Source organism: Euprymna scolopes, chromosome 5 (assembly GCF_053919585.1).
Source record: "Euprymna scolopes isolate OS-2025 chromosome 5, ASM5391958v1, whole genome shotgun sequence".
Classification (NCBI taxonomy): domain Eukaryota; kingdom Metazoa; phylum Mollusca; class Cephalopoda; order Sepiida; family Sepiolidae; genus Euprymna; species Euprymna scolopes.
The window spans coordinates 113675550-113696559 of NC_136486.1; the positions used below are offsets into that span (position 1 = coordinate 113675550).

The 21010-nt window shown below is 35.9% G+C and overlaps 1 protein-coding gene across 24 annotated transcripts in view; it reads left to right on the forward strand.

The window, feature by feature from the left end:
• Nucleotides 1-21010, forward strand: part of LOC145276958 (casein kinase I-like) — a 464141-nt gene that overhangs the window by 263055 nt on the left and 180076 nt on the right. For all 24 annotated transcript variants that reach the window (XR_013868064.1, XR_013868063.1, XM_080128500.1 and 21 more), the window contains one exon: nt 10087-10235. Coding sequence is in view for 22 of the 24 variants with exons in the window: in XM_080128500.1 (XP_079984626.1) it covers nt 10087-10235 (149 nt within the window). In the remaining 2 variants the exon portion in view is untranslated. The remainder of the gene's footprint in view (nt 1-10086; nt 10236-21010) is intronic.

A 21010-nucleotide genomic window follows, 5' to 3' on the forward strand; every position in this document is an offset into this window, starting at 1 on the left:
TTTACATATTAAAATATTATGAATGCCATAGGAAAATTGATTTTTTTTATTCTATTTAAAAAGTATTCAATAACTTTTAAAGAGATTTGGTGGACTAATAAACGAGTTTAAAATAAAATAATTTATAATTAAAAAATGAAAAATAGAAAAGATTTATTTGGTTCATTGATCACTAGAAAAGATTGAATACTTGAAAACCAAGTAATAAGAGATTGTTACTATGACATCGTTTTAACTAAATTTTTAATGTTGCTATGAGAAAACCACTTCATCCGGATTATTGAAAAAAGTCCAGTTAGATGATCCACTTTGTCATTGTTTTTATTTAGTATTTACTATCACCTACACAGCACTGCCTGGGAGTTTTTTTTACTTTAATTTTTATTTTAACTCCCCTCCTCCATTATTTTAAATTCATTTCTTATAAAAAATATTTTTCTGAAAGAGGGAAAGAAAAATCGATCAGACGTCTTTTAATTAAATATTTTTTGCTTATTTTTCCAATAAAAAGAAGGGGATTTTGAAAGTAAAAAATAATCGGGGTATCGTTTTCTCAGTAAATCATTAATTAAACAATATTGCTATAAATCTATGACTAGAGTTAAAAGATAGGTGTTCTTGTCTAGAAAGATCGAATGATAAAACTGTTTACAATATCAGGCAGATCCTTAGTGAAGATTTACTTGAGGAATAGAGGAAGGGATGGTGGTGAACTGGCTAAACTTTGGTGCGTGAGGTAATTGAGAGCATTTCAGAAATGAAATTCATTTTGGTGTATTTATCTAAAAATTTCACTTTATCTTCTGCTGTTGTGGTTTTTAAGGTAAATAATTCATTGTGTAATCATTAAAGTTACATTGAAGCAACATACATTTTTTTTTATGCATAAGCATTACCACTTATCAAGGCTCAGAAGCCACTCGAGGATAAGGGTTAAAGAGTGTACAGTAGTCAATTGGACAAGATAGTAATCGTTAATAATGGAAATTCATTAAATTTGTTAACTTAAGTGGAACGGCTCATCAAGAACTTGTTTACGTTGGACTTGAAGACAACCATATTGTAGTCAGCTGGAAAGCAGGAAAACGGAAGACAATCCCACAGGCGTGCAGTTCTAAGAAAGAAGCTTTGTTCATGAAATTTACGTTTAGGTTTAGGCGCAGATAAAGAGTAGGGGGAATTATTGATAGTGTTTTCAGCTAGACGAGCATTTCTTGTGAAAGTTTGACGAGGGGGGACCATAGATTGAAGCTCAGTGGAACACTTGCCATGAAAATAATACAGCAAAGACAAACTCACAGCATCTCTTTTATGAGAAAGAGATTGCAGGGAAGAGAAAGTGAGCTATGTGTGCTACATTCAGCTTTTTACCAGATTAAAGTAAGAGGTTGATCAGCCATACACGTAGGTTTACAAGTTTTTTTTTGTTTTAAATTCAAGCATAAGGTCACTTACAAATGCCTTTAGAAGGTATTATCTTAACTATTATATAAAAGGCATAATGTGTTTTAGTATGTGTGTGTTTGTATATCTGCAAAAAACTTTTGATGCATGCAACCAATACTGACAAAATTGGTTTCATTAGAAAGATGATTTCTTGGATGACAAATATGTAACAATTAGTCCAAAAAAATTAAGTCAACTGGGCTGTTTTTTGCAAGGAGAGTTCAGTTTTTGTGTTGAGATATTTTGCAAAGTTATTCACGCCTTGCGGTCTCAACATACGCTTAAAACATTTTGAAGGCCCGTGACGTCACAAGTCTGCCATAGGCGAGACATCTAGCGTGTTAGCTTTTTTCACCTCATTTTCCTCTTTCGTGTTACAAGTTTTAGCCTGGTTACTGTTGCTATTTTTTTAAAATTTTATTTATTTTTTTATTTTAGGGGGTTGGTTGTTCAATAGCCTAACTATACCACCTCTCCACACCTGGGCAACGCCGGGTACCCATGCTAGTTTTTTTTTTTTTTCTTTTTTTATCAGATGTTTTTTATACTTAATTTTAAGTCCAATCTATGAGAATTAAATTGATTAAACAGTTATGCACTATTTTTTTTTTTTTTTTTTTTTTTTTTTAATGATAAGTTCAGTTCATACTTATAAAGGGGGGTGGGTAGTTGTGAAAGGTCAGCAAATACAAAAATCTGATTCTAGACTGTTAAAAAAAAAACAAAAAAAACCTCTCTCCTCCACCTTAGAAGAGATGAGGTTTTGCTGACTCAACTACAAAGCATCTGAATAATAAACAATATTACAAAGTCTGCATATGTTAGATCCTGTCTCCTCCAGACCTACTGTCTCTTCATGTATACTTGTTTACATGATATCACGTCAGATCTTCTGAACCATTTTTCCTCAAATATGGATTGTCCCATTGTCTGTCCAGTTTTTGTCGATTTCCAAACATTTAATTGCTAACATTTCATTTTTATATTTTTTCTCCTTTGTCCAATGTCCGCCTTATTGATGCCACATGTTAAAGAATATTCTGACTTTCCAAGTTCCCTCCAGTAATATTCCTTTTGCATTTTTTCACCTTTAGTTATTATTTTTGTTCATGCATGACTTAGAGTTAAGATGATGTTGCTCATAGTTATAATCTGCATTGCCCTTTGTCTGCATCATATTACAAATCGTCTGGTATCTGTAACATTTCGGACGGAAGACTTCTCGTCCAATCTGTAATGCCACAAGATCATATTTTCATGATGAATCTACGAAATTAGTTCTTGAATTTTATTAGAGCCTTTTCTTTATTTGAAAATTTTTTATTTTCGATTTAATTTGATGACTGAATAGATGGAATAAAAATGTAAGAAAAGTATGTTATATATGAAATTGTCAAGAAATAACTCTTTCCTGTTTTAAAGTTTACAATTTAAAAAATATATATATTTTAATGGCGATGCCTTCTTTAGGCTAGGATGAAAATGTATTTGCTCTATCCCCAGTCAGAGAAGGATACATCCTTCTCGACTAGAGAAATTTTTATTTTTGTCCCATTCAGATTGCCCCTTTTTGGGTAAACAGGATATCTCCCAAATTCAAACTCAACCATGTCTTTATTCTGGTGGACACACCAGTAAATGAGGATTACAATTTTGATATTATGCATAAGTAGATGTGGCTTCTCAAGCTTTTAACGGCCATATCCAATTTAATTAGTAAAAAAAAAAAAAAAAAAAAAAAAACGGTTTTTCAAGAGTACTTTTAATTACAAATTATTTTCTTTTACTTTGCATATAGTCAAACGAAAATCAATATTACTATTTTTATGTAAATTTTAATTACCTATATTTTAAATTTATCTTTCAGTTTAATTGATAAATTATTTAATTCTTAGATTGTTGAATATGCCCCTTAAATTTAAAAAAAAATGTTTTAAGAATTTAATTTTTTTCTTTTAAAATCATTTTATATGTAACAGAAGGTGTGAGTTAATCACATCGATTTTTTTTTTTTTTTTTTTCTAAAATGAAAAAATATCAACTTTTTCCCCTTTTTTCCAAAGAGATATGTGTATGGCATTCTATAGTATAAATTCTTGAGGTACCTACTATGAAGAATTACCTTGAATTACATTTTAATGAAAGATGTTCCATCCAACCATTTTCTGGGGAATGAGAAAACTAACAATCCCAAGGCTTGATTGAAGCCTTTTCTTTCACTTTTTTTTTTTTTTTTTGTCCAAAATTGAGAAAATTTACCTCTTGCTTGTTATCCTTTCCTATAAGCATTTATGAAAATTACTCCTTTTTTTATTTTATTTATTTATTTTTTTTAAGCTATTGAAGGCCCTAATAGCATATAATTCTGTACATTTCTCTAACTCTCCTGAACAATACCGAAGTGTGTTCGTTACAACTCTACTTTCAACCGAGTTGTTGTTTGTTTCGTTCACCACACTCTTTTCTTCTACCTCTTCTTTTACACACGTCCGTTCACTTTAGGGACTAAAAATCGTCTGCCCTCCCGCTTTCCTTTTCTCGTTATTTATGGAACCAGGGTACGAGATTCTCCGAGACTTTTTTTTCCACATAAAAGCCTGCGGGCGCCATCTTGATTCTCAATTTGTGCTCTGCGGGCACAAACGCGCAGCCGCTTTAACAGTAATACCCCCCCCCCCCCCGATCTCATGATCACAGAGACGGCAAGGGGGTGGCGATCGCCGCCATCAGGTGCTTCTGCGAAGGGGGACAGTGCTGCTCTCATCTTCGTGTGCTCTCTCATCCACCGCCTCATGATCGGGGAAGGCTTCATCTTCGTGGAGGCTACTGATATCAGAATCACTGCTTGATAGGGATGGTGCAAACCAAAGCAATGGTCCACTCATCTCGGAGTCAGTCACTCTCATCATCCACTGGAGGTGGTACATGTGTCGCCGGCCGTAGGTCCCTAACGTGACTGGGTACGCGATCAACCTGGACACACTGCTGACTCACCACATCGGTTACTGTGCCCCGTTTATACTTGTCAGTACATCGGTTTCCTGGCGGCTCCACCCAGACAGCATCCCCTTTGGCATATCGATTCCATTCTCTCAGTGACCATAGTTGTATCGGGGTGAATTCCTTTTTCTCGGACACGGTACTGATAGATTGCGTTTGCAGGCGCCGTTCCTAGAGAGATGCCATCCTTCGGCATGAGATTATACCAGTACACAGCTTCTGCGATGGTGCACTGCTTCCTGGCTGCAATTAATTGTTTTGATGCTGCGATGGCTTCTCTCAGCTATACCATTTCCAGAAGGCACATAAGCGCATCTAAGCCGTAGCCACACACCCCATTCTTGTAAGAGCTGCCTCTGATGGCTGCAAAAGGCTGGGTCGTTGTCCGTCAGCACTTCATCGGGCGCACCTCTTTCACAGAACACGGATGACAGCTGGTGAATAATGCTGCAAGAGTCCTGGCGCCCGAGGAGTCTTCAGACCGCGAAACGTGTAGGCCCGCAATCGATGAGGGTAAGGAAGTGGTTGCCACGGTAGTGTGTGATGTCCATGCCCACTCTCTGCTACTTACCACTCACTCCCAACTCCCCTTTCTTCCATCGTGCTGGAGCTGGGTCGATGGATTGGCGGGCCTTGCAACTTTCCACCACTCTCCGGATATCTTTTTTTTCTACTCCTGGATCCATCATCTTGACAAAGTACAGTGTCTGCTTAATGCCAGGATGTCCACACTGTCGATGAATGTCCATGATGTGTTCTGCATCCACATTACACACAACTGCTGCACACGTGTTTTGCAGATTATCAGAATCTCTCCGAGCACCAGCCAGAAGCCATCGTTGAGGGACTCTTGTCAGAGCATCTGCTCTGTTGAGCGAAGACCTGATCAACACTACGTCCACGGTCAGGTCGTACTCTGTGATGGTGTCAACCAAGGTGGCAAGCCGTCTTCGAATTAACATCTCACTCGATGCTCGTGTCGTCAGCCATGCTCTTCCACTTAATGCATCGGTTATCCACCGATGAGTGCATGCCGAGTCAGTCATGATATTTAGAACCTTGGCTTGCCATTGAAGCACCAAGTTAACACCCTTCAATGTGGCATCAAGTTCGGCCAGGTTTATGTGCCTCGAATCATTCTCTGGCTGAAGCCAACAGGCATCTTCAATAATGGAATCATTAACTGCAAGGGCAACTCCAAGGGCCAGTGAACTAGCATCCACCCAGACCGTGAACTCCTTCCCGCTGACACACCACTTTCCCTGAACAGGGTCATCGCTGGTCACCCTGGACACAGTCTCTGTCAGCATGCTCCTTAGGGTGACATCGTGTACTGCATTGTCCCATCCTGACAACATGGCTGTTGCACGTCTTCTTATGGCCGCCATGGCCACCTTGAGCCAACCACACACAGGGAAATGGCCTACCATCTTTCTACAAAGCGAAAACACTGTTCGTCGAGTGATGTTTGATGGGATCTTGAGGACGTGACTTCCTCTTCTCCAGCAAAGTCCCTCCTTGCTATTGCGCACGTGCAGGCCGAGAACTTTTGCTCCATCGCACAGACGCTCTGGTTCCTTACATGTCAGTCCAAATCTCTCAAAGTGCTTTCTAACCGATTGCGCTGACATGAGGCTCTCATTGACGAATATATCATCGATGTATGAGGATGTTGCCTGTTGCACTGCCTCATCTTGCTGCCGGATAGCATGCATGATTGCTGTCATAATGTCTGGTGCCACATTTAGACCGAACCCTAGCCTGGTTAGACAATATCGGGTTCCTCCAATTTGCACAGTCTGAAATGGCCACAATTTCCTCTCAATGCGTATTTGCAGATAGGCCCTGCGTAGGTCCAGAGTTGCCACGTTCGATCCTTGCTGTCGCCACTCCCTTAATTTGAGTGCACACACACATCAGCCCTTGCCGTATATGGGTCAACATGCTCATTGAGCTCCTGGTAGTCTAGGACGGGGCGGACCTTTTGTTTGGTCCCTTGTACGACGGCCATCAAGGGAATCAGCCCTCGCGGGGGGGGGGGGGGGGGGGCCAAGCTCATCCTCTGGGGCTGGAAGAAGCCAGCCATTGTCGATCCACGTCTGCAGTTCTTCTTCATACTGTTCCCTTAGCCACATGGGTGGGGGGATATTCCGATAACCGGTTCCGCAAGGATATGGGTGGCCGATCGTTTGACGACTTCCAAGACGCCGTCCATGCATTGGTGTTTCTATCATACTCTGCACGAAAGTCGGGCTTGTCGAGAGTTATGGCAACACAAATGTGTTCCTCACAATGGGAGAACTGTACCTTGCCGGTTCTGTCCACAGTAATTCCACCCAGTTGTGTAATCGAGTCCATACCTAGGAGTAGGTCGTACCCGAGAAGCTCTCCCTCCACAACCAGGGCTCGCACGGCTACTGCAGGCCCGTTGTTGATGCTTGCGCGGATAATACTCACCCCACCAGAGGCTAGTGAACCTCTGCCTACAGTTAGTACCGGAATTCTCTCTGCTTTCCAAGTGGCACAGCATATCTTGCTCACGAGAGTCTGGGTGCACCCAGTGTCCACAAGTGCGAGGCGCTCGCTTCCATTAATGTGTATGCTTACAGTAGGTAGCGCCCTGCTCAATGATGATCTGGGGAGAAGACTGGCGCTGTAGCTTCTTCCCCTTGCCCGTTTCCCCGACAGGTGCGGGCCAGGTGTCTGCGTTTTTTGCACTTGTAGCACTGCGGCCCGTCAAGTTTCCAAGTTGGTTGACGTGACGAAAGACAATCACTGGCCAAATGGTTGGGTCCTCCACACTTATAGCAGGTTGTAGCTGAGCCCAGGTCCTGCAATCCAACCTGTGATGGTTGTACAGCTGCCGCTTGGTCTATAGTGTTAGGGCTTTTATTTATTATTGCTCGTGCCCGCGCCAATACTTCCGATATGTCCACTCGTCCATTTGGGATGAGGCACGGAGCAGATCTTCCACATTCTTAGGTAATCCTGCAACAAAGGCGCACACCAAGCCTTTGTCTGACATCTGTCCAAAAAGGATCGATAGCTTTTTTAGTTCAGCCAGATACACATCCACCGTTTCCCCGGGATGTAATTTTCGGGCCGTGAATTCTTTCCTGGATCTAATGCAAATGCTGTAAAAAGGGCGCGCTTGATGCAGGCGAAATCTGTTTTCTTCTCATCAGCCAACTGCTGGTATACTGCATATGCTCCCCCAGTGAGGCGCATTGAGACCACGCATTCCATACGCTTCAACCCACTGAGCTGACATATTAATTCTGCCTTTTCCACCCATTCCTGCACTGAGTGATCAGTGCTACTGCCATCAAACAGGGGAATTAGCTTGGGGTCAAATCCTGACGTCATGCCGAAATAGCTTGTGTTCATTACATACAACTCTACTTTCAACAGAGTCGTTATTTGTTTCGTTCACCACACTCTTTTCTTCTACCTCTTTTACACACATCCGTTCGCTTTAGTGACTAAAAATCGTCTGTCCTCCCGCTTTCCTTTCCTCGTTATTTATGGAACCAGGGTACGAGATTCTCGGAGATTCCCCGAGACTTTTTCCACATAAAAGCCTGCGGGCACCATCTTGATTCTCAATTTATGCTCTGCAGGCACAAACGCTCAGTCTCTTTAATGGTAAGCCAATTCTTTCTCCACCCTGAGCCAACCGCACACAGGGAAATGGCCTATAAGCATTTATGAAAATTACTCCTTTTTTTATTTTATTTATTTATTTTTTTTTTAAGCTATTGAAGGCCCTAATAGCCTATAATTCTGTACATTTCTCTCTCTCCTGAACAATACCGAAGTGTAATATTAAACTAGCAGTAGTGTATAATCATAACCTTATGTTTTACTTTTCATTTGTTCCTTTTAGCATTGTTTTCTTATTCCCTTATGCAACTGACTTATTCACGGGTTTCAACTTTTTTTGTTTTTCTAACACCTTCCTATATATTTGTATTATAACATTTTTTAAATTCATATTTATATGATATGCCTGTATCATCACTGCTTCTACAGATTTAGTATTATTAGGCTTGGTTAGTGCTCAAGACAAACACAGAAATATATATTTTACAGAGATGGGGTGTTTCCACTTTTCAGCAAAATTCCATTTTGTATTTTTTCTCTTAATTTTTATTTTAGTTGAAACTAATTCAGGTTGCTCGATATTCTTCCCTTGTTTGACAGTAGTACACCCCTGTCTTTACCAGCAGATCACTACCACTGTCAAATAAAGAATCTATCAAGCATGTGTAGGCTGTGTGATGATGGATAGATGTGAAACCTAGCTAATAATGAGGGTTGAGGACATGCATTACATAGAGAGAAAAGATAGATGTGGCATGTACGTCTTAGATGTGTTCAGAACAGGAGACTTCGATAGTTTGGCCACATTGAAAAAAAATGGATGGAAGTTCTTAGATCAGTTGATGTAGAACAGTTGAGGTAGCAGGTTCAGTTCACAGGGAAAAGTCAAGGAAAACATTAGAGGAAGTGATAAGAATGGACTTGAGAAAGGAGGATTAAAAAAAAAAAAAGACCTAACCAAAGATAGGTTAGTTTGGGAGTCAATTTCTTAAATCCATCAAACACATGCCTGCATCTAAAACAGATGTTAAACTATATGATGGTGATTGGGGAATAGTTGTGTTCATGCTGCTCTCTCTCTCTCTATACACACACACACACACACACACACACACACACACACACACACACACACAGTGGATGGATGAACCTCTGGTTGCTCAATCTCGATTTCAACCTTTTTGTCGTTTTTTACTCACATCCAGGGGTGATAATGGCTAAGTGGTTAACAATGTAAACTGTAAGCCTTTCTGTACCAAGTTCGAATCCAGTTACTTTTACAAGGAACTTTCATCAAGCCTGCACTTGTTTAACCTCCTTGGTAGGAGTTACATAATTACTCGCATCCACGAGTTTATCTGGGTCATCCTTATTATAAAAATATTCTTTTTTAAATGTTTGTAGTAAAATATTTCAAATCCCTATTGGTGCATGCTAATGATAGTATCAATAATCATGCTTTATACTGACATGATGTCCAAAAATAACATCGCATGATATTTTTGATATTGAAAAAATTAACTTACTAAATCCTAAATTATGAATACAAATGTTAAAATAATAATTTATGTAATCTATTTGGAAGTTTTGTTTAGTAACAAACAAAAAAATCCTTTTGTAAATTTTAGAAAAATTAATTTTGCAGCTTTTAGTTATTTTTCAATTAAGTCTTTTGCTTACTGCAAATCCTATACATTTTGTTATCAGTGCAGACCAAATAAGACACGGATAATGTGTTTCATTTAAAAACACAAAAAATAAAACATACTGTTAATTTATAATTATTTTTAAAACATTTCCTTTAACATGCATCAACTTAAAAAAAAAAATTAAATGATGAAGAAACCATTAATGTCTAATCACATTTTCTTAATGTATTACATTTTAATGATTGCTTTTTCTTTAAATTCTTTTAACATAATAACTTTTATGTAAAATTTGAAATGGGATTTGACAATGTTCATTAAATAAAATGATTGTTATAAAATACACCAAATAAAAATCAAATTCTAAAATACTTTTTTTTTATTTTTGTAGAAGGTATACCTCAGGTGTATTACTTTGGCCCATGCGGACGATATAATGCCCTTGTGCTGGAGTTACTCGGGCCAAGTCTGGAAGATTTATTTGACCTGTGTGAGCGACGATTTACTTTGAAAACAGTCCTTATGATAGGGATTCAGCTCGTAAGTATTGATCAATTATTTTCTTTCTTTAATGTTTTTTGGTTTTCCTTTTCTGAATAGAAACCTGGTTCAATTTGTATTTCAACAAGTACAGAAAGATAAATTGTGGTGCAGTGAGAAAGATGAATTTCTTATCTGCGTTCAACCGTCTAGTGTCCAACACAGATCCTCATCGAACTTTATGAAATGTTGGATCTTCCTGTTAATGATGTAATCCTATATATAAATTTCTCTCTGGACCAAATTACTGTAGGTTTGCAACAACAGATGCCACATAGAAATTTATGTTTACACTATTATCCACTATTATTTTTTAAAAACTAGATAAACCTTTCTTTTTTACGTATGATTGACAGAAATTCTTTATGCGCTAAATAAAAAAAAAAAAATTAAAACAAAAAAACAGGTTAATCGATTAATAAAGCCGACACTCGTACTGTCTATTACTAACTACCGTGCTAAATCTTTTCTGTGTACATACATCGTACTTACTGTTTTTTTTTTTTTTTATAAAAGACAAAAATTCTTTATTTGGATGCTAAATAAAGATTAAAAAACGGACTAAGTGATTATTGTAGCTGAGACCCGTGTTCATAACCACTATTTTTCAATTTATATAGTTAAAAATATTGTGTGATTTGGAAGCCTTTAAACTGTCTACAATTTACAGTTTATATAATTAAAAACTTTATATGTGATTTGGAACCTTTAAACTGTCTATTCCTGGCTATTTGCAAAGTGTGTGTGTGTTTTTTGCGTGTTTTTTTTGTGTGTGAGTGTATGCATGTGTTATTTGTGTGTGTGTGTGTGTGTGTGTGTAAGTGCATGTGTGTGCGTTTGTTGCATTAACCAGACTATGCCACAGTAACACATGGTTGTGCGAGTACAGTTAGTATTAAAAGTACATGCATATGAGAATTACCACTGTAAACCAACGGGAGAGTCTATTAAGCGTGCGTATGGAAGTGAAATCTGGTCAGTGAGAGTTGAGAACATTCGTCGGATGGAGAGAAATGATGAGAATGATACAATAAATTTGTAATTCATTTAAGGCTAGCTTAGGTTTGATGATCTGAGAGAAAGATTTAATCTGCACAATATAGGAAGATGTCTGCAGAAGAAGAGTCTTCGATGTTATTGCTACATTCAAAGGATTGATGAGAATATTTAAGGTAGCAGGTTCAATTTACAAGTAAAAGGCTAAGGAAAACAAAGGAGAAAATGATCAAGATAGTGGAAAAAGTGAGGAATAAAGAATTGAGCAGTAATAGGTTAGTTTAAAAGATAATTTCTGAAAGTCGTCCAACACATGTCAGCATATAAAACGGGCGTAAAACCGAAAATGATTATATCACTTTACCTACACCCTGATCTCACATTTAATCAATACCGAGTACATCTTTCATCATCCCAACTCCAAACATTGAATATCAAATGTAAGGTACTGGTCCAAAATCTGACCTAAGATTGCATCAGTATCTTCCAACCATTTATATTAAGCAGCCTGAAAAGTTGATGGAAGCACTGCCAGACTATAAATTGAAAATGCTGCAAACTGTAAGATAAGAATTACTGTAGGTTTATTTTATAACATATTTGTTCTTTTTATTTTCAAGAAAAGAACATTTTCTATTTTATTTTTTTTAATTATATGAAAACTGGGGAGCAACTGTGAATGAAACTCAAATGTTTCTTTTCATGGAAAGTATCTAAGAAAAAAATTTCAATAGAATAAGTGTTTTTAAAACAATCTTATTTTTTCATGGAAACAACAATGATTGAAAACAAATCTTTTTTTTTTTTTTTTTTTTCTTCATGAAAACATCAACTGATTGGCTAACTGACTTAGCTTCTTGTGTGTGCTTTTCCTGCAGCTTACTATAAACTGTCAGAAGATGCCAATGCGACCTTGTGTCAGGTTCTGGATAGGTACCAAATGTAAAAAAAACAATATGACACCCCCTCTCTATCTTTATATTATTATTCAATCTTTTTCCCACTTCAGAGATTATAAATTAAAGTTTTAGCCAATTAAAAATAGGCAAGTTATAGCCTGTTGACTTAAAATGAGTACTTTATGCCAAATTGATGGTTGAATATGGTTAAATTTACACTCATTATTTTTAATACTAATCCATATTTATACATCAAACGGATACCATAATACTTAGTCCACTGCACCTCATCATAACAAAGGACCATGCAAAATTTCATCCAGATTGGCTCTGTAGTTTCCATGAAAAAGTTGAACGGACAAAGAGAAATATAATATAGACAAAACTTTTTAGCCTATTAAAAACAGGAAAAAGTTATAAACAGTTGATTTAGAATTACTGCTTTATGTCAAGCTTCTAAAGTAAATGTGGTATTGTGGTAACTATTCCCTATTAATCTCTAACTGTACATTAAACAGATTACATAATACTTCGCTGCACTGTATCATCACAAAGGTCCATACAAAATTTCAATCAGATCAGCTAAGTAGTTTAAGAAAAGTAGAACAGACAAACATATAATGTAGAAGTTCCTATTTGATTTTTCATGAAAACAAACTCTGACACAGTTTTCAATGTAAGGGGTATACAGATATCCTCAAAAGGGGCACTCTGGATGGCACAAAATCAAAAAAATACACTTGAGAAGGATTTCTACCCTGAAAGAGGATAGAACAGATACCACATGTCGAAAGATTTATTTGCAGAAATCTCAAAAATTAACATTTACAACAAATCGGGCACAAGGCCATTCAAAAGTGTAGGAAAGATGGGTGTTGTTGATTATTCTTGATTACAAATAAAAAAAAAAAATAAAAAAAATGTCTATTCTTGACTAGAATCATCTCAGTCACCACAATACCACATTTACATTAGGGCCTGTCCTATTTAAGATGTCCCCAAATTGATTATGTACACAAAATGATTTTATTAGAAGAAAACTGGAAGTGGAGAAAGAACAAAAAACAAAATTATTGGCTATTAAGATCGTCCCAACACTTTATATGAATAATTGACCACCTACTGTTTTTCGGTTTGTTCAAAACAGAAAACCAGATGGTCAAATCTCTATATAGGGCTGGTATCTAAGTGGAATAGAAAGGAAAAACTGGAGAATGGAGACTACACTTTGATCCCAGCCTAAAGATCATATCCTTAGATATGTTAATCAGATTTCTCACTACATGAAATTAGCCAAGTTTTATAGATTTGTATGTACTGGATTCCCTCCTAAACTAATTAATCCATCATTTGATACCTTCATCCAATCTCAAGAGATAATGAATACCCCTTGTAAGGGTAGCTGTGCATGTAATTGTGAGATAAGGGTTGCGCAATCTCTAACCACACCTCTCCTGAATCGGCACTGCTCGAGTCCAGTGGCAGCGAGAAGTCCTGAATAACTAGAAACAATGCCGAGATAAGGCTCCTAAGCCTTATATGTTCGTTTTTATTGGGATGTGTATTCTAGTTTTATATATAGGTCGTAAATATCTTAATTTAAAGAGGCGGTGCATGATTAGTCTAATGGATACTATTGTGGCCAATGGGATGAACTGCTATGCCAGGTTCAAATCTTGTCAAACCTATTGTCGCCATTTATTCATATTAGTGTTAGGAAAGTTATAAACCTACATTTTCTTCTTAACTACAATTGAAATAACAGCTTGTGTTCAATGAGATAGTAAACCCCAAAATAATTTATATGCCATTAAACAGACAAATTAAACTTATTGATAGATTGCAATTGTACACAAAATTGACCAGCTGTGGAAAAAAAAAAAGTATTATGAATATATCTTGATTGTACTTCTCATATTTGGTTCAAACTTGAAGATCTTTGGTGAAAGTTGGTAGAATTCTTCTAGGCAGTGGAAAATGAAGCACATCTTTTTGTTTAGATATGACACAAGGTCAGCTTAACTTGAAAATACTGCCCCCTTCCCTATCTCTCTGAATAGATACAAAACTGATCATGATCAGATCCCTTTGCAGAGCAATCATCAAAAGCTCCTTTTCACAGGATGAAGTAATTCCTTGAAGGCTAACTGCTTGAGAACAAACAGGTATATAACTTTAAAAGTGCATCACCCAGTCTCGAAATGATTAAGTGCTGAGGAGAAATCTTATCAAGCTTAAATCATGTCTAAATAGTGAAATCCATTTTTCCAGCAGGGGAGACAATTCAGCTGTTGCTTGGGACAGTCATTAAATTTGCTTTGAGGAGAATAACTGATTATACCACATTGAATTTCTATTTTCCAGTAAAAATTTGTGAGTCTCGCTTGCTTAGATATTGTTTGTGTTTAGTATTGAGCCTATTATGTTTCTAAAGAGTTAAACTGGAACTCTTCATCAACCAGTCTAAAGGTTAAGATATCTTTGTTTCATTTGACTAGATGTAACCTTAATCTATATACTTCAGTTTTTATGTACTGGCAAAAAAATTATTTATTTTTTTCTCTAACCATCTGTTTTTTCACTCAATGACACTGCTGTAGTTATTTTAGAATCTTCATTCAGTGCCAACTTTCTGCTTTAATTAAAACATTTATTTTGTTAGGCAGTACTTTATTACAATCACATTAGCATGAAATATGTGCTGTAATATTTTTCTGTTTTAAATAGTTCAATTTTTTGCATACCTATCCTAACATTCATAAACAATCTTACAATCTCTGCATTTACATAAACAAGTTTTTAATTTAAATTGAATTAATGCATGATAGCATTGCAAGTTTCCACAATATTGTTTTCTTGTCTATTCATCTACAGACAGCATCTCATTCCAAGAATACTTCATTTTCGGAGCTTCTTTACATTTGAAAATTTTTATATTGCAAATAAGAAAATGTTCTTAAAAACAAATGAAATTCATAGTGTAATGGATAAAGGTGTTTAGTATAATTTTAATGAGTCTTTTGCCGGTTCAATCCTTGCTACAGGCGTAAATCTAAATGCAAATTCCATGAACAAAGCTCCTTTCCTAGAACTGCCCGCCTGTAGAACAACTACAGCATTGTAAGTTCTGTAAATAAGTTGTTGAACCATCCCCTTAAATAATCAAATTCTGCTCAACTTACACAATTACTACACTACCACCTTACATTCATTAACCCTTATCCTCAAGTGGCCTTCATGCTTTAATAAGTCACAACACTCTTGTAAAAAGAAAAGATACAATAGTCAAAATGGCAACAACTATGAGACAATTTTTTGACCTTCCATTTCACATCGTTCTGGTCCTCTACCACTATCAAGTAGGAAACACTGTTGATCACGTCTATATTCTTTTGTTTTGATTGACGTAAATTGATATGAATAAAACGGGAAACTTGTGTTTAAGTGCAGAGAATACGTATTGTTTTGATATCAATTCAAAAAGGTTTGATATGCTGTAAAACAAACCAAAGAAAATTCTCACCAAGTTTTATTTTCTTAAATCCGTCAATACATTCAGCCGTAGATGTGAGAATGGTGTCAGTTATTTTATAAAAGTCTATAAAAGTGCACAGGTTTTGAACAAAATCCAGCTTGTCCAAAATGTGATTTTTGAGTTCACGCTGAGTAACACACACACACACACACACACACACACACACACACACACGTTAGTTCTTGTATGTCCATCCACAAACTCACAACATCATAATCACTATCACCACCACTGTTTTACATCCTAGCATGGATTGGCAGCTTTTTGAACTAATCTATCTCTGGCCAAGTCTTTATTTATTCCTCTTTCTCGAGTTAATTTTTTTATCACCTTTCATATTTGCCTTGGCCTTGCCCTGTGAACTGGATCTGCTACCTCAAGTGTTCTGTATTTACTAGACTAAAAAATTATCAATTTCTTCAATGTGACCATACCATTAAAGTTTCCTGTTCTGCACAGCCGTTAGTTCATTGAGCTTCTTTTATAATTTTCTTTCAACAATTTCCACGATATTATAAGGGATATATACCTGAAAGTATATTTTTCATGTAAACCCTGAAACATGTATATAACGATATGAGGATAAAGCACCCAATCATTAAATGAAATGTTGTGGAGGCAGAACATATAAAAGAAAACAATTAAACATGGGGAGAAAGGAAAGAATCAAACAAGAGATTATTAATGGATGTTTTGAAAAAAGTTAAGATCTGAAATTTATTTTTCAACAAGTGGCAAAATGGTGGAAAGACGATGCAAAATGGGATGGTTTTTCTTTTTTCTTTTTTTTTCTCTCCCCCCCCCCCCCGGTGTAAAAAAAAAAAAAAAAAAAAAATGTTAATTGGGAAAAAAATGCAAAAAGATTAAGCATAAATGGAAACCTTCATAAATAGCAGCGAAAGTAAGTAGTACTTAACTGGGGTCAGAGTTGATAATACAGTGATGGGGGTAAATTGCATTATTTGAGTGTGAATTTTGTCAAATGTTTGGTTAAGTAAGAACCAAACCAAACCTAAGGTTTATATTAGACTAGCGGGGGTATCTGGCGTTGCCCGAGTGTTTAGAGGTGTGCGTGTTGGGCGGGGGGGGGGGGTCAAAACAAAAAGAATAAGCGAAGTAAGAACCCTGTTTAAATATTATATATATATATATATATATATATACACACACACACACACACACACACACTAGCAAAAGTACCCGTCAGTGACTGGGTTCAAAAACAGCCTACAGAAAATGGACTCTGATTTATGAAAGTATGATAGGTTATGAAAAGCAAGGGTTGTAACGAGATAGCTTCGAATTCGGGGGTATCAAAACCAAAGCAAAATATGATGAAAGTAAAAATAAAATAGATAAACCCCCATAATTCATTATACCATACCTGTTCACACTGAAACGCTTATCACAATATTCTGTGGATCTATGTTAAAAAAAACCTTGTTAAACTTTGTGACATATTTCCATTCTATGGAGGCCAAGCGCGAACGCAGACCCCACAATTTTATTATACCATCCCTATTTAAGTTAAAACATAGTTATCAAAGTATTTTCATGTACATCTATATCAAAAACACTTGTAAAACGTTTTTTAATTTTTAAATTTCATACTTTGTGGACCAGGTGCGAATGCAGACCCCACAATTTTAATGAACCACCATTCTGCCAGATCAAACATAACCATTCCTGTGTCTCAATACATCTGCTATCATTATATGTAATCAGATTTTTAAAGTAGTCAACCATATAGGAGCCTATTTGTGACCACACACACACACACACATTCAGCTTTATATTATATATGTTTTTATACATTCACACACACACATTCAGCTTTATATTATATATATATATATATATATATATATATATATATATATATATGTTTGAATTTAAGTATTATAAACAGAATTGACATGTGGCCGCAATAAAAGTTAACTCTGCTACTTCTATTTGACCTCATTAATGAGGTCAAATAGAAGTAGCAGAGTTAACTTTTACTGTGTGGGGGGGAGCAGCTTTTGGGTTTGTTTACCCAACTTTGGCTGGTTGTTTCCCCAAGAAGTTGGGAGGGGAAGGGAAACCAGTTCCCCATAAAAAGGGGATTATCCAGATTGAATAGCAATTGTCTGATATAAGGAGTTTGCCCCCACATTGATCAAAGCTGATTGCTACTGGACGTTCCCCCCCCCCCCCCGGTGCGATTGCCGGGAACAGTTCTTAGCTTTGAATTAGTTTCTGTTTTATACAAAAAAGCTGAACGAACACAGCAATAATTTTGTAAAAATCGATGTAAATAAATCTAGACGCAACACGTGTTCCCAAATCATAGATATTATTATCTAGGGGGCATATAAACACTTCTAAGCGATAGTAATAACCCCGGGACCGTCGGCCCCCCCCCCCCCAACCTTTTTTGGATATACAAAAATGCGCGCGCTGCATTTGCCTTTTATATATATAGAAGAGTGTGATGAAATCATTTCTGATGCACTTGCAGTGTAGTAAAGAGGATTTATTCTTGAGGAACGTGTAGTTTGTAAGGTTAAAATTGTCGGTAAAAGTGTTCCTGAGTATGACTAGTGGGATTGTTGTGTTTAAGGTCTTGTTTATGATCGTAAGTATGGAATTTCATGTTTCTGGCTGTCTTGTCGATATAAAACATTAGACATTAAGCACATTTTACTTAATCTTAAGCATTTTAAAAAATAGAAAATATTGCATTAATAGAAGAGAATAAATATCTAACAAATAAAGTGGATGCCATGACTGGAAACCATGCGATTTTCAGTTTGATGTTCTACTAACCAAGTTATTTGGACTGTCTTATATATAAAGCAAAATAATTATAACTTCAACATGTCATAGATTTATAATTTATGTCATGTTTCAAAACATGAATTTAAACATAACCAATAATATTAAAAAATAAGTGGGTAAGCATTATTAATAGCATTAAAAATTATTTTAATAGCCCCAAATAATTTATTTTGCTATAATTATGTATTAGCATTAAAAGCAATTAACATTTAATATATACTAAAATTTAAGCCTATAGTACCCAGAATCTATTATATAAAAGGAAAAATGTGTGTGTGTGTGTGTGTGTGTGTGTGTGTGTGTGTGTGTGTGTTTGTATTTCTGTCAAAAACTTTTGACAGATGCATCGGTCTGTGACAAAATTGGTATTGTTAGAAAGATCCATCTCTTGGACAAAAATATCTAAAAATTGACCAAAAACATTAATTCTATGCTAGTCAACTGGACCATTTTTTGCAAGGAGAATCAAGTTTTGCGTCCATATTTTTGCAACTCATACGCCTAGCAATCTCAATGTACATTTAAAAAAAACATTTTGACTTGTGATGTCATAAGTTGTGTCTGTGACGGCTAGCGTGTTAGCTTTGTTTCACCTCCTTTTCCTCTTTCGCGTTACAGGCCTGCCTGCCTACTGTGGCTAGTTTTTTTTTTTTTTTTTTTTTTCTCCGCTTGCACGGGTACTCCTTGCTATTTTGATTGAAACAAAAGTTTTTTTTCTGGGGGTTGCTCAGTATTCTTAGTATACCAACTCTCTCCACCTGAGCAAAGCTGGGTATGCCTGCTAGTCTATTATATAAATCTCAACCATCAGTTTGGGTGCTTGTTCATATGTATGCTAAAATCGTACATCGTACCAGGTCGAAACCAGTACTGTCTGAAAGAGCAATCCCTCTAATGTATAATATGTGAAAATTGAAAAAAAAAAAAAAAAAAAAAAAAGATTAATTCTGTGGTGGTCAACTGAACCATTTCTTGCAGGGGGGGGGCACATTTTGTGATGCCGTTTTCGCAAGTCACGTATGCGTATCAAACTGAAAGTATGTTTAAAAACGTTATTTTGCAGGGTCATCACATCATAAGTTGTCATGGTCCGATGAGCAAAAGTGTTTGCCAGTAACTTTTTTCCCTTCTTCCTCTTTCATGTTTCATGCTAGTCTATTACACAAAGGAAACCTGTTTGTGTGTATGTGTTTATATGTCTGCTAGAAATTTTTGTCATCCACATCTGACCAGGTCAAAACATGAACCATGTGAAAGATCGATACCTCAGATGCATAATATGTAAAAATTGTAAAAAATGGTCAATTATTTTGTATAGAAAATGAAACAGGAGGTCAGTTAAAATTGTCTTTCTAAACGATTTCAACAACTGCGCATGCATCAAGCACTGTTCTCTGAATTTGTTTAAGTACAAGAATTTTCAACGTGATTTCGGAATTGGCGTTGTGGCTCAGTGGATTAGGTTATTTCATAACCATTAGTTTTGAGGTTCACATACACCTGTCGGTGCCCCCCCCCCATTTTTTCCATTTAAACAGGGTTGCTTTGTAATTTTGGCAGCTAATTATATTAAAACAGAAAACAATTTCCTTATTTCATTTTTTTTTTTTTAATCAGAGGTTTAAAACTGAGTGTTAAATTTTTATTTAAAAGAAACAAAAATTCCAATCCAATTACGATTCTTTAATTAAAACAAAAACAAACTTTCTTTTATTTACATTTAAAAACTTTTTTGTTTTGCCTTTAAACAGGGTTAAAAGATTTTAAAACCTTGTATTATTTATTCGCCAATAATTAAATTAAAACAAAACATTTTTCTTATTTCCAGGTTTATTTAATTTTTTTTTTTTTTGGGGGGATATAACTGATGTTTTTTTTTTTTTTCTTTCTTTTAATAGCACAATAAGTCATAACTAATAATTTTTTTTAACAGAAAAATGTTTATTTCGGTTAAAACAAATTCTTTGTTTTTAAAAATGATTTATTTACAGTTTGTTTTCGTTGCAACAGACCGTAAACAGAAATCTTTGAAGACTGAGGCAGCATTAAACAAATTTACTTAAACTGGTTTATAGTCATCAAAAAGTGCTCAATATCCAGAGAATAGCTTCATCTCTTCGTATCCCTTCTACTGAAATATCCGGTGGGGAGGGTGTCACATATTTAAAAAAATTTTTTTTTTGGGTGATTACATTTTCGTGTTTTTATCTGTTTTTAAGTATCTTTTATTTTTTAAATTGTTGTGGAGTATCGACATTATCCACAATAGTTGACATATAATAATGAAAAGGTGTTCAATATCTTTTGTATAGCAGGTGTGTCCAAATGGAACTTCATGTGGACCCAGGCAACCCCAGATATCCATGCTAGTTCTATTATAAAATGTAAAAAAGAATAACTTTAAAAAAAAAAAAAAAAGGTTATTTTGGGGACAATCTCTCTCTCTCTAGGACGATGACAGGAGGATATACATTCCTCTTTCAATCCTGGGTAATACCAGGTCTTCCTGGTGGTGATAAATACAT